Source organism: Lepisosteus oculatus, chromosome 16 (genome assembly GCF_040954835.1).
Source record: "Lepisosteus oculatus isolate fLepOcu1 chromosome 16, fLepOcu1.hap2, whole genome shotgun sequence".
NCBI classification, from domain to species: domain Eukaryota; kingdom Metazoa; phylum Chordata; class Actinopteri; order Semionotiformes; family Lepisosteidae; genus Lepisosteus; species Lepisosteus oculatus.
Window position 1 is genome coordinate 13,596,794 of NC_090711.1, and position 14,938 is coordinate 13,611,731.

Below are 14,938 nucleotides of genomic sequence, written 5' to 3' on the forward strand. Positions count from 1 at the left end.
TCTATATAATATACATTGTCTTCTATTTGATATTGAATTCTAAATATGTTTTAAATGAATTATTTCTGCATGACTAAAGAGTGTTAGTCTCAAGCAGTCAGATACAAATGTGAAACAGTTAGCACTTGACTAGAGATAAGATCACCTTATTGGCCATATACTGTACTGTACAATCTCTTGTATTAGGAATTTGTCTTTTCACATACCCCTGCTTGCTCTCCATGAGACACAAGGACAGGGAGCGAAGCTTGGGGTCAGAGCGCAGGGTCAGCCATTTATACAGCACCCCTGGAGCAGTGGGGGTAAAGGGTCTTGCTCAGGGGCCCAACAACGTAGGATACCTCCAGCAACCTTCCTTAGCCACAGAGCCACTGCACCACCATATATAATATATCCTGCAGCACTTTCTAAAACTGTGCTGCTGTTGATCTTTTATGATGCCTTTTTGGATTAAACATATTAAGGAATATTGCAAAGTGAAAAAGAAGTTTCACTGAGAGTGTGCTATTTTATCTGTGAACTGTTAACTCCATATATAAATAGCTCAGCACTGAGCTTTTTAATCATACTTTGAAGAAGAATAAGAATGAATCATTCGATATAGCAAGTTTAAAGCAAAGTCAGCATTTTTCTTCCTGTCCTGCGGAATTTGTTCCAAAGATTATAGACTGGTATATACTATTAGGAATGTTAAAGACAGTTCTCTACAATCGTCCTTGACCTATCTACAGGATCTTTTTTTGGGGGCAACAACATGGTATTGCCCAGTATTTTAAACCTTATCATTGCACAATGAGAACCTTGTGTTTTTGTTTCACAAAATGAAGTATTTATGTGTCATTATATTAATTTTGACACATTATACAGTCCTACAGTATGTACTTGGTTTTAGACTTTTTAAGATAGATATAATGCCTGGTGAATGTAAGTCAAGGTCATGAATTTCACTTATGTCTTTTTTTTCCAAAATCCCTCTTTACTTTCTCTTGTCTGAATAGTTTTAGTTCCATTAATTAATAGTTTCCAGGAGTCCCTTTTGTCAAAGGTTGGTGGAAATTTCATTTTGTAATTTTGCAAATACAAAGCTATTATTGGATGGAAACACACTACGTCTCAACCCTTTATTTACAGTAAATGACACAGCTTTTCCATAACGACTGTTTTCTTTTTTTTGTGATACAATGATGGAAGATAGGATTATGAAAGCCTCAATTCTGGACCTGTCTGCATGACGATTTTATTTTATCCTCATATGTATGTGGGTTTCCTCCTGGTTCTCCTATTTTCACTTTCTAACTATTTTATCCGATTCAGGGTCGCAGGGGAGCTGCAGCCTTTCCCAGGAAGCAACAGGTGCAAGGCAGGATGCATCCTGGATAGTAAACCAGTCTACTGCAGGGCAGACATGGACTCCAACACACACATACTCACACCAGGGCCAATTTTGCTAGAAGCCTTTTAACCTACTGTATGTCTTTGGACTGTAGGAGGAAATAATAATTATAATAATTAATAATTGCTTACACTTATATAGCGCTTTTCTGGACACTCCACTTAAAGTGCTTTAGAGGTAATGGAGATCCCCTCCACCACCACCACCATGAGTGTGTCGCCCCCAACTGGATGATGCGAGCAGCCATAGTGCACCAGAATGCCCACCACACATCAGCTATCAGTGGGGAGGAGAGCAGAGTAATGAAGCGAATTCATAGATGGGGATTATTAGGAGGCCATGATTGGTAAGGGCCAAAAGGAAATTTAGCAGGACACTGCGGTTACACCCCTACTCTTTTTGAGAAACACCCCAGGATTTTTAATGACTGCAGAGAATCAGGACCTCAGTTTTACATCTCACCCAATGGAGAGCGCCTTTTTACAGTATAGTGTCCCCATCACTATACTGGGGCATTAGGACCCACACAGACTGCAGGGTGAGCACCCCCTGCTGGCCCAACAAACACCTCTTCCAGCAGCAAACTTAGTTTTTCCCAGGAGGTCTCCCATCCAGGTACTGACCAGGATCACACCTGCTGAGCTTCAGTGGGTTGCTAGGTGTGAGTTGCAGGGTGACATGGCTGCTGACCTACAGAAATTACAGAGATTTTAGTGAAAATCGAGGAAGGCTGATGGTAAGCAAGGTCACCTCTCTGCTACTGTAACTCATAAATCTCCATGACATCACTTCCTGAAAAACAATAATTCATCCTTCAAATTTCTGTACAGACTCTGGGCATGAAAAACCATGCTGCTACCATTACTTACTTCTTACTTGTTCTTCATGTCTTTACTTTAAAAGAATTCTCCCCCATTTTGCCTGAATCTGTTACTCTATTCCAGATTCCCCGGCTCCAGATGACCAAGTTCTGTCACGTCTTCTTAATCAGCCATTTCTCTGCCCAGTCAGCTACAGTACCTCAGACCCAGGCAGTTTCGTCATTGAGTCAGCCTTCTCTTTACAGTCCCCTGGTCTGGCTGTAAGCCCATGCGCAGTTTTCAGACAATTAATGATTGGGCTGTAGCCAAGCTCTGTCAGACTCTGCATAAACACAGTGGTTTTTAAGGAATTCTCCAATGAATGAGTATTTTATTTCTTTATCTGTGATTGTCAGAAGCAACTGTTATGGTATTTCGTAGAATAGAATATACAGGTCAAGCTTCTTACCAATCATGGCCTCCTAATAATCCCCATCTATGAATCAGCTTCATTACTCTGTTCTCCTCCCCACTGAGAGCTGATGTGTGGTGAGCATTCTGGCGCACTATGGCTGCCGTCGCATCATCCAGGTGGTGCTGCACATTGGTTGTGGTGGAGGGGAGTCCCCATTACCTGCAAAGCGCTTTGAGTGGAGTGTCAAGAAAAGCGCTATATACGTGTAAGCAATTATTATTATTATTAGTAGTAGGATTCGTATTATTATTACTTAACAGTTTAATAAAAGACAAAAAACCTACCTACAAGTTGTAGAGTGTCTTTATTACTTACAAGAAAGACACACTCTCTCTCTACAAATGAAAGAAAGGAGAGAAAAAAAACAAGTGAGAGTAAGGTAAACAAGTGTCAGTCCAAACCTCCTTCCTTTTTTCAGTATATATTTTTTTTCATCTGTTTCTGTCTGTGGCATCCTACTGGCCCATAATCAACACTTATGTTGCTTCTGGATAGCGATTTCTTCTTTCAGCCACTGTGGCCCCTGTTTCGTCCTCAGCCTGTGTCCTACCCTTAACCTCTCTCTTTACTGCCAACTGGTGTCCAACGTGACTCAAAACCAAATTCTACTTACCCCTCGGATCCTCAGGTCTTTCTGCTCAAAACCCTCATGATCTGTAAAAAACCCCATTGAGCTTCAGAATCCAGGTCTGTCTTCTCAAACTGTAGTCTGATTTGTGCTCTTTCTGCCTACCTGGTGTCCTACCTATGGCTCAGATAGTAGGCATCTTATAATCTCTGCTCTCCTTCCTGTTCCCTAGTGTCCAACACAGTGCAGTGGGTGTCCCTATTTCCTAGTCATAATATCACAGCTTCAGGTCTCCAATCTTGATTTTCTCATCACTCTATGAATACCACAAGGACCATCTCTATTACTCCCACCAACATTCCTCTAAGAAGCCTTGAGAACTTAATCTTACTAGTGTCAGATTCCTCTCCTGCAACATACCCTCCTCTGGCTCAAACTCTTCCCTGCTGCTGCCATCAGGATGGGCCCTACTCCTTCAGCTACTGCACATCTCTTCCACTCCTCTCCAACATTCCTCCTTTGTTTAGTGCTTACTCTTGCAAGAGACAGAATTAAGCATACGACTGTCTGTTCCTCCCAATCCTTCCACCTGTTTGAAGGAAAGATCTCTCACCCCCCTGCTGACTCATCAAGGTGTGAACCTTAAGTCCAACTTGGCAATCTCCATGCTCCAAAGGGAACTCAACACTCTCCAAATCCCTTGCTGCAATCCACTAATTCTCCAATTCAGCTTCACAGACTTTCTTCATTTGTTTCTCCAGTAAGTTTGGCTCCATTTCCTCTTAAATCCACTGGTTGAAGCCACCAAGACCCATCCTAATGATGCCCCTGAAGTGAGAGCATCCTGACCGCTTGACCACTCAGCTCAATCCACACATACGAAAAAAGGCATTGCCCTCCATCTCCAATTCCTCTTCACAAAGTATCAGAGACTGGACAACAGTTTGCCTGCTAAGAACTGCAAAGGATTTACCCTTTCCCATTTCAATTCCAGGAGACAGCTTTTACACAAACCAACTGTTATTTCCATAGTGGTGTCCTCCCCTTTTCCCTGGCTCATCCCAATGACTCCCTACTGCCCTGACCCTACTACCTTGGTCTCCTTCCTACATGTTGCCTCACTTCACCTGTCCCTCTAAAGTCTGTGGACCACAGCTGTTTTAAGCTTCTTGCATTGTCCAAATTCCTAGCAAGGCGTATTTTGCCTACTGTGATGTCATGAGCACTGGCTTCCCAGCGCGTCTATCTAAACAAGATGCCTTCATCTTTCATCCGTCTGTGGTATTTGCAAAAACAGAGCTGGCAGAGAGAAGTTGACGGTGTTCGGCTCAGGCCATAGTCCGCTTTCGCCTGTGGAGCAGTGTGTCTTCTAGGTTCTACTTTCAGTCAGATCCCCTTAAAGGGTTCTTGTGCAGATGCCGAACCTACCATATATTTAATCTTCAAGGCAAAGCAAAGTTGTCATTGCTAAAGCTGTTGATGCTAATCTCTGGCAACACGGTATTGTGTGCTGACAAATCAAATACTATTTCACAGTCTGTCTGGAGGTTTTGCGTGGTGTCCGACAACGAAAAGCTTTTGCAGCTCTTGGCCATACAGATTCTCTCACATCCTTTTAAGAGTCCTCTGCAGCTTTTGTGAACTGTACCATACTGGCATTGTTATTCTTTTGGGGTTTCCATTCAGACAAAAAGTGAGTGAACATTCACATTAAAAAGTTAAAACATTTCATCTGCACTGCACATATTCCTTACTCAACTGAATTGCCATTTCACTCTCTTATTGACAAATATACTATATAATGCTTAATACTTCTAAGCTCAATTTATCTTACAGTTTAATGCATAGTTCTACTTTTTTGGTTTGGGGTTCCAACTTCCTTCTTCCACAGCAGGGTGGCTGGCCCTCAGCCACATGGGTTAAGGCAAAACATCTTCTTCTTGACTTCACAATAAACATGCCTAAATCTTATTGGATTATTCTTGTGAAATACAGTTAATGAGAATTTGCTGGTGGTGGTGGTCAGGAGGGGTTATGGCAGCCCAGCAACCAAGGTCCCCCTCGTGTGAGAGCGATGTCATTTACGAACCCTGTGCAGGTCTCCAGGTGCGGTCCGGTAGCTGAGGTATCCGAGGAAGGCGGCGAGGTAGGGTGGTCGGTTGTTCCAGGCAGGGTCAAGTCCAGGTCATAGGCAAGAAGAGAGGCAAACAAATCCGACTGGGACGAGGCAAGAGCGAGAAATCCAAAACCAAAGAGTCAACGTTAAGGGAGTCCAGACGAGGAAGAAAAGGTACTAGAAAAGGAAAGGGCGAGGTGAGCTCAGGAGGCAGGAGAGATCCTAATACCGAGCGATGTTACCAGGTGAACTGAGGGTTTAAATAGTGAAGGTAGGGGTGTGGAAGGGAAAATGGATAATGAGGGGTTAATTGAGACCAGCTGTAGCCGTAACACTTCAATTCTGCTGCTCCTTGATGTCGCTTCTTGGAAACCATCGATAGCAGAGTAAGCCTCTCTCTTGCGCTCATTCAACTCTGTGCCTCCCTCTTCCACCCCTGCTCCACTGTTGCAGCTCCCCCTTGGCTAACTTCTTTCTCGGTATGGGGATTCGTGATAGGGCTGGAGAAACAACAACACCAAAGGTCCTTTTTCAAATGAAAGCAGTAAGGTAACACACTATTTCTTTAGAAAAATAAATGGGAAAAATCACCTTTGTTTTCCCTCTGTGGCCCATCAAGTCTTAACATCTTCTTAGTGCTTTGCAACAATAAAGTTCTCAGCTCTTTCTGAGGTCGCTTTCTCTCTGGCTGTCCTGCAGATCCATGGTGAGCCGCTATCGGCCAGCTCAGGAAGAGAACTGTGCTTTTACAGGGTGGATCCAATACCAACAAGGAGAATCAACTAACGGCTGCTGCAACAAAAGGTGACAAAGTCGACAAGGTCCAGACATCCCTCAGCCTCGCTGTTTAAGCCAATACCTTACACTTCGAGAGAAATTCCCAACTAATTTCCTTGTGAAAACAACTTTGCGCACCGGGACAGTGCCATTTTCAGCCATTCCTTTCTACAAACTTGCTCAGGCTCTGCCAGCTTGGTTGGAGATCATTGATGAGCAGTATTTTTCAAACTGAGTATAGGGATGGTGCTGTTTGGTTGAAGTACAGTTGTGTGTAGAGCTTGAACCAGGCATAATGTTTACATTTAGACCAAAGAGTTCCTTGTTTTTCTCATCTGAGCAGGTTATATTTTGTCACATTTTCCAGAATCATTTAGACATTTTGCTGGAAACTCCATACAGGATTTGAAATATTTGTTTTCAGTTCCATACAGGCCCACATTCTGAAGTAACAGGAATATTGTTGACTCATGGACCTTATCTCACATATAAGGCATTTAACTCTGTAGCCCCGAAAAGTTGCTGTTGAATTCTGGGTATCATTCCTGACCAGATATCTACTTTTTGACAGTCTCAGCTAGGCTTTATCAGGTTGGTACAATAGACCTTCCATTTCTTACAGGTTGACCTTACCATTTTCAAATATTTAGTTTTGTTTAAATCTTCTTGTACTCCTTTACTGATCTGTGCCTTTCTCAAATTTTAGAAAGTTGTTTCCCTGAGTCCCTGACGAGCCCCTGAGTTGTTTTGAAAGCTCTTTTGTCTTCATGATGGAATCCTGCTTCAAAATCACTGCCAAACTGAGGGAATTGTGTTCTGAACTTATGTGGGCCACTATGATAACACATAGGCCAAAGTAATTTTGTGCACCTGATCTAACTTAACGTTTTCCATAGCAAAGGGGGTGACTATGTATGCAACCAACATAATTAACATTTTGTTCTTTGTGGATATTTAATTTTTTCATCCTTAAAAATGTTCAGTTTGTAAATTGAAGCTTGAATATAAATACAATTTAAACATATACTATATGCAGTATAGAATTTGTCATTCGACAAAACTGGACATCATTGGAAGGAGATGAATACTTTTGTAAGGCAAGGTTTATAGAGAGCAGGAGCCCCCTTGTGGCTACAAGGCGAAATGCTTCTGTTCAGTGGAATAAGGAAGAAGGCGGCAAAACAGGGCTGAGTATACAGGCCTGCCCCAGTTGGAGTGCTTTATTTCCTTCAGTCTCATCAACTATTAGCCAAGATACTCTTGCAACTTTGGGTGAGATTATATTATTGAGGTGATAGCTAATCCGTCTGTTAAGATGTTCAATGTCGATACTTTTTGCATGATTCCAAGTAGATAAGATGTGCAACCTTTCCCACTAATGCATACAAACTTTTTCAAACATACTGTGTCCGGTCATCTGTTGCTTATTTGTTGATTCGCTGTAACGAAATGTTGTTCAGAATATTTGGTTGACTTTATTTATGATGTCATAGGTAATACAACCTGCCTGCAAAATCCACAGTATAAAATTAAAATGGATCAAGTGCATACTGTATGTCGGAAATAGTTGATGAAGTATGAATCAATTTAACATTGGAGCATTAATCATCCATCCATTTTCTAGATGCTTTATCCAGTACAGGGTGAAGGGGAGCTTTAGCCTATCCTAGCAAGCAATGGGCACAAGGCAAGATACACTCTGGGCAACATTGAGTTTTATGGTTAAAATAAATCTAATAACACCTCACCATGAAGTGATGTGTAAAATACCTTTTTCAGATATTATATTATGGCCCATCCTACTCCAAATCACCCAAAAGATGATTTCTCCTGTTTTGTAGCAATCTTACAATCGTCACTTAAAATATACTGGAAAGTGAAAGTTCTCTTAGAACATGGGTAGCAGGTGCCCCCTAGTGTTTCATGTTTAAAACTGCAACACAGACTTGCTACGTGGCTTTTGTAATTTTGTTGCAGGATATATAGAAGATCCTGAATCACATGTGCATACAGTATGCAAAGAAGACTATTTTTGTAATGATCAATACCCACAGACAGTTTATGTGGACAAATAGGAGAAATTATAATCTCTATGCACAGTGTGTACTGAATGTCTGGGGACAAATCTGCATGACAATTATGCAGCAGATAATTACTGACATACAAAAGCTAAATGGGCAATAGTACAAAAAAGCTAAACAAAACAGCTTTGCTTCTCATACCATCACAACAAAGTACACTAATAAAACAGAAGTCTACATCATTTTTATTTTCTTTCGAAAGTACAGTAGATCAATACACAATACTATAGCTATGTCTGTGGTCACAACTCATCAGGCTGAAATGAATATGAAGACAAGTCCCGAACATGAGATGTACAAAGTTTATTATACATTGTCCATGTGGCCATGGTTGTCCTACAACACAGATGCTATGCAGTATGTGAAAGCTATATTTATGGCATTCAGCTGTTAAAAACATGCTGGCAAGCATTCATTTTAAACATATCTAAAAAATTAAAAAAGAATCATAACTGCAAACATTATATAATACATAATTATTACTCATACACCTTATTTTTAAAACACTTTGATTGTGTTAAACTGTTGAAGACCCTAGGTACATCAGAAAATTGATATGAAAAGATTTTTCTTTCACGCTTTCATCGGTTTAAGTAAAAAGATGAAGTCAGAGCAAAAGAAATTAGCGGTAGTTAACTGATGCAACCACTAAGTGTCATACTGTACGTCTAAAATTAAGGCTTTCAGGACTGGTAGTCCATATTGTAAAGTTCTGAACGTCAAGATCTGCTCGCTGTTTGGTATTGCTCTTGTCACTCATTAACACTGTGTGATTGTTTTCCTTACATTGACTGAGGAGCTCCGAGAAGTTCGGTAAAAGCAATACATTCAGAAGTGTACCATGAATGCTACCATCAATGCAAAGGGCAATAATAAATGCACAGTCTTCTGACCAGTCACCCACAGCTGCCAAACAGCAGCAAATTCTGACAAGACCCTTGTCGTTAATTCTATCTGCACACAGTGGAAGACCCCAACTCAGAGACCTAACCTCTGTCGTTCACCCATTTACTGTATTTCCCCCCAAAATAAACATTTGGATTTCTTAAAACTAACAGCAACTCTCTCTGAAGAACACATTTGTTGGAAATCCCAAACGTGCTACCATGATGTTCAGGACAATAAAAAATAAAGTAAGTCTGGAAATGACTTACAAAATAGACGAGAAACATAGGAAACCCATATCTGCCACTTACAATGTCTGACAAAGAAAGCCAATTGTTTTTTCTTTCACAATTAGAGCTCTACTCTATTCCACAATGTTAGGAGCAGCAGAAATGTTACTAGCACAGTGTTTTTCTTTGCTTAAGATGCTTACAGAGGCCATGTTTAAAGGAAAAATAAAGGCATCCCATTGCTATCAGATTAACATTCTTTTTTAAAAAACAAATCAGCAATAGAAAATCCCGTTATGGCAACAACAGTGACTCATGGAACATTTGAAAGCTTATAAAAACCCATATGATTCAAAGCACAGTTACTGGTGTCTATGAATTGCCACTATCATCATTACCCTGCTTCACTTTGCAGACAGTGGTGATGACTTTGTTTTAAATCAAGCAAACATTTCTCTGTCTATCAACGTAAAGCTATTGAGAAAAAGACAGTGAGCAATGTGCAGCGAGAAAACCCTGCCAAAACATGTCACCCATGAACAGTAAGAGGTTTCTCTCACAGTGAGTGAAAAGAGCAAACCGGCTGTAGGCTGAGAATAAGTTCCCAATCAGACATGTGAGACGTATATACTGTAAAGCGATGGTGTTGGAAGTCATTTACATTCACAGCTGTATTTTCCGTGCACCATGGGCAACTGAGAGCTCACCAGTGAAACAAAAACACTCCTTAAATGCCCCCAACTCCTAAGCCAAGGCATCAGTATGAGAGAAATCTTTGGGGGAAAACACCATCTGCACACAAAGCAGCACAGACAAAGAATAGTTAAGGGAAGAAAGGCAGGGAAATAAAGCATATCTTTTAAGACCACAGGAAGAACTACAAACGACAGGCAGCCATTTGGCCTGTCCGGCTTATTTTGTTGTGAGAAGCCAATTGATCCAAGAATCCCGTCCAGCTGTTTCCTGAATCACTTTTATGGATTTCTATCTGTCATACACAGATCAATACTTCTGACTAAGCAGGTCAGGTGTTTGAGCCTCTCCTGATTTTGCAAATTGGGTGATATTGATGACATGACCACACAATTTGAAGATTCTGAATACAGCTGGGATGGGTCCTTCCCCATAACCATCTCATTTCGGGCAACTGCTGCTCATATAAAAAAAGAAATAATGTCTGTTCATTACTCAGCTTTGTCCAAAAACCAGGCATTTTGATCCCATTGCCATAGTAGCAGCAAGTTATCTTGAATGAAAAAGACTCTTCTATTGGTTTGGCTACTTGAGAAGAGAAAAATATGGAGCCTGTGCCGTGGGGGGGAAAAGTTACACTGTATCACTCCATTTGTATCAGCGGAGCTGGTGGATTGATTAACTTTTAGAAAGTAAAACTGAACAACATGAACTACATGAAAACAAACAATATAACACACATTTTAAGATTCAGGGATTATGAAACATTTGATGAGATGCCTGCAGTTTGTTTATGCCTTTTATTTTGGGGTTCCGATATCACTCTAGGCTAACCAGCTGATTATCCTCAGCCCATTCTGCACTGTCCAGAGCCCTGCAGTGTCCTGTGCCTGTTTGTGGCACAGCCCCAGGGCTAAGAAGTGCTGGACTGAGCTCAGGCCACCTCTGAAGGGTCAAGGGGTCTGAGGCACAATCGGTGGAGCACTGTAGCATGTGCTTTGTGTCATAATGATGCTTCCACACAGCTCACGGAAAACACAATCTTTAAAACACCTTTATCCAAAAATACGCAAAGCTTACATTTGCCCAGGCAAATTTTTAAAGACTGCATGAGCTGTGGTTGAAAGACAAAACAGGTTGAGCACACATTTCAAATAAATACAACACAGGCTCAATTCTTCAGTTTTGTAAGCTTTGTGGTTTGTTTCATACTGTTAAAACCACATCTGTGAGGGTAAGAGAAATAGGTCAACATAACAATGAATTGCAATGAATTCAGAGAGGATGTCACTTCAGAGAAAGTCTCATTGGAATTTGTACTCTTTTTGCCTCTCTTTTCTTTTACCACACAAGCAGATAAAGCAGAGATGGGTGAGATTACACTCTGTTTTTACACTTGTAGCTGCCATCCTGTGAACAGCACTGAAAACTGCAAGTCTAAGGGCAGTTTGCTCCAATGCTGTATACAGAAAATAATTTAAGATTACATATTGGATTCCAGCAATGTAAACTGAACTTTAATTAACCAGGTGCTAAACCATGGCCTGTCTAATCTTTTCAGGGATGTTCTTTCTTGTTACTTAGTCCACCTGAAGTGGACTCAAATTCTGAAGATGTTTCAGTTCATCTTTACATTTACATTCAACTAATCCTGACACTAAAACGTCCATCCTTTTTAGATAAAGGTTGGCTTGGCTTAATAGTGCGTGCGCTGACCTCTGCTTACTCTAATTCACGTTGGTGCAAAATGCGTACCCTTTTTTTTTTCCTTTGTCTTTCACAAAACCATCGGAATTCTACAAATGCAGTTCATTCAGCTGCACACTTACCTATAGATCTAATAACAAAACATTGATAGACGAAAAGCTTGCTAAAGCCTGTGCAAATGTACAACTTAAGTGATAACAGAGCACGTTCTGGAATCGAACTTTTAAATTTGGACTTATTAGAAAAAGAAAAACGCACGAATATATGCTTTTTATATAAGCAAAGCACTGGATGTCTGTATCTGCCTGGCCTATGAAAAAACACAGCCCACTTCTATTGAGCTGTTTCTACCATAAACATTGTGTTTGAAATTCTGAAACTATTTTGTCTTCAAATACATGGTAATGGTGATACTGTATACATTTAAAGTACATTTTAAAACTATTGTTGTATAATGCAACATTATCATCTTCTAATTGCTTTCCAGAAAATTGTTTTTACATACCCAGCCCTATTTGTCTTTGCTAGATTGCTGTGTATGACAGAATTCAGTTTTCTCCTTGCTTATATTCTGTTGAGGTTTTGACTGACTTTTAACAAAAAGTCATCAAAGCCTGCTGGAATCACTCACATTTTCTGCACAACCTTTTAAAAAGCAATTAAAATTTGCTATTGCATACCCAGCCCTATGAGGTCTTAAAAATATTTTTTCATACATATATGAAGCATGCTATTACAGGCATCGTTTTTCAACTTCAACCTGGCTTTCATCGTGACAGTGTGTATATGAATGTGAGTTTATGGGAAAGTATTTTTTTATTTCTTTGTTAATGTGGCTAGGTGCAGTCCACATTGTGATGTATAGTATGCTGGGTCATGCTATAGGGATTTTCGGAACACTGCATTTAAATAACACATTAAAAAACTATCTTAAATGACTTTGCATGCCCCTTTTCAAGAGCTGTAACAAATGTTTTGTTCAAATTCATTTCCATTTAATTTCCCCTTCTTAGAAATATATTCGATTATAAAAAGGTCAAGGTAAAATAGATTTTTTTTACATAACCAGTTGTATGAAATGAAATATCTATGTGCTGAGTACCATACAAAGTTATGGATTTGATAACTCGGATGAAAAAGAATCTGGCAACAATAACAAAGAAAATATTTTTTATCTTCTCAAGTGTTTTCCTCATCAGACCCTGTAATGATTATACACAGTCTTTGAATTTTGTCTCACATGGTTTGGAACATTCCCTGATATGCTTATTATACCATATATAAACATGGCTTTGAGAGAACCTTTGTCACTGTACTTCAGTAATGATTTTCACATTTTTAAAGTTATCTCAGAATAAGCATTTAGTTTATGCTCTAAGAGTTTTCCAGTTACACTGCTTGCTGATGCTGACCGATATTTGTTAAATAATCACTAAATTTACATTCCTGTTTAACTACATGCTTTGATTAACATGCCACACCAAAATGCAGATTCACTTCAAAGGCTTCCCAGCCCTTTTTCTATGTATATTAAAAATGAGCTGCACGTTACTTATGTCAAAGCCACAGTCGAGTGTATACAGCACTGTATACTAAGAAACAAAGGAAGTGTTACATTGCAAGAAAAGCCCATAAAAATGAGTGTGTGCTGTGTCAGTGGTGATGGGTAAAGGTAATGCATTACATCACTGTATTACCCATTGTGAAGTAACATCTATACAGTTGCATCATCCTGTAATTGTCAGATCCAAACTTCACACAGCAGAAACTAAATTAGCCCTGCCAATACCTCCACTTTTTAAAGTGATTAAGACCTGCAATTAAGTTTTATGATGGGCCCTCCTTCCTTAGTAGAATCACCTTCAGCTGATGTGAAATTAAATACATTCAGTAGACAATGGAGGTGAGGGGTGGAGGGCCAACTACAGCTAGACTTGGGGGTTGTGAAATCATTTCTGTTAAGTCAAAACGGTCATTCACACTGCCTAGACGACAGAGCTGACGGTGTGGAAAAAGCGCTTGCCTCCTGCCAACGTTTACCAGAACGCCCCTCTTAGAAAAACCTCAGTTTTTTTTAAAAACAGCTTTAGTGTGGCCTGGGTCCACAGCAGTCACTACAAAGAAAGCCAGGTGGTTCGAAATATAAGGAGGAGTTTATCCGCGCTCAGTCTCCTAATTCTGTAGGGAGCTCAGGACCACATTTCCAGGCTTGATCGCCCGGCCTGTCTGGACACACCCGTCGTCGTCCTTGGCCTTCCCTACTTGGAGCTGGACCACCCTCTGTCCCCGTAAGCCCCCTCCCCAGTGGCGGAGTGCGGGGAGGGGCCGCAGGGCGTGCACAGGTCCGAGTCGGTGTCAGACTCCCCCTCCGCGATGTAGGGCCTGACCTTCGCGCACAGGGCCACACTTCCGAAGTAGGCATTATTGAGGAAGTCCAAGTTCTCCTTGGACTGGGAGATGCTGAAGCCGCTGAAGGACCGCTCCAGCTCCTCGTGGTCCACGGAGGGGATGGAGATGGAGGTGTCACTGTCCCTCAGGGCGCTGTCGTGCTGTTTCCCGTCTTCGGCGCGCGGGTGGTCGGAGCCCCCGCGGCTGCTCCCGTTGTGTCCAGCTGACGAGCGGTCGTGAGAGGGGGGAGGGGGGATCCTGACCAGTGAGGAGGGGTCCCCCACTGGGGAGGTGCCTTGGCTACAGCGGTGGTACTCACTGATGGGCTGCTGCTGCCATGAAGTGGAAGGAGGGCAGTGGTTCTGGGGTCCAGTAGAAGCCGGGGGGGCATCAAAGTTCTTCTGCCCCACGGAGCTGTTGGAGCGGATGATCTTGGTGATGCAGCCGTTCTTCTCCATGTGCTCCCTGCTGTCCACCGGGCTGTGGTAAGGGGGCGCCGGGTCCGGCTCCTTGGATCCAAAGTAGGCTTCTGTCTCGGACTGAGGGATGCCCATCCGCTGCACATAGATATTCACCAAGAAGTCCAGCTTCCTTTCCATTGACATCACCTGCAATAGATGAGTGACAAGAAAAGATGCATGCCACCTCTGTTCTTTACATCTGCTGGTAATATAAGCTTTTTAACTGAGCGTTTTTAAAGCATGTTAATACCGAATTTCAAGTTTTTAAAAAAATCCTCAGTGTGACTGACAATAATCCAGGATGCACAGGCTGCAAAGGAATAAGTAATAGGTTTATTCCATGCTAAAAAGAGAAGAAAGAAAA

The 14,938-nt window shown here is 41.3% G+C and overlaps 1 protein-coding gene across 5 annotated transcripts in view; it reads right to left on the bottom strand.

The window, feature by feature from the left end:
- Window positions 1-8,372: 8,372 nt before the first annotated feature.
- LOC102686850 (potassium voltage-gated channel subfamily KQT member 2) overlaps window positions 8,373-14,938 on the bottom strand; it is an 87,660-nt gene continuing 81,094 nt past the window's right edge. For all 5 annotated transcript variants that reach the window (XM_069179360.1, XM_015364643.2, XM_015364645.2 and 2 more), the window contains one exon: window positions 8,373-14,721. In XM_069179360.1, coding sequence (XP_069035461.1) covers window positions 13,984-14,721 — 738 coding nt within the window. In that variant the 3' untranslated portion in view covers window positions 8,373-13,983. The remainder of the gene's footprint in view (window positions 14,722-14,938) is intronic.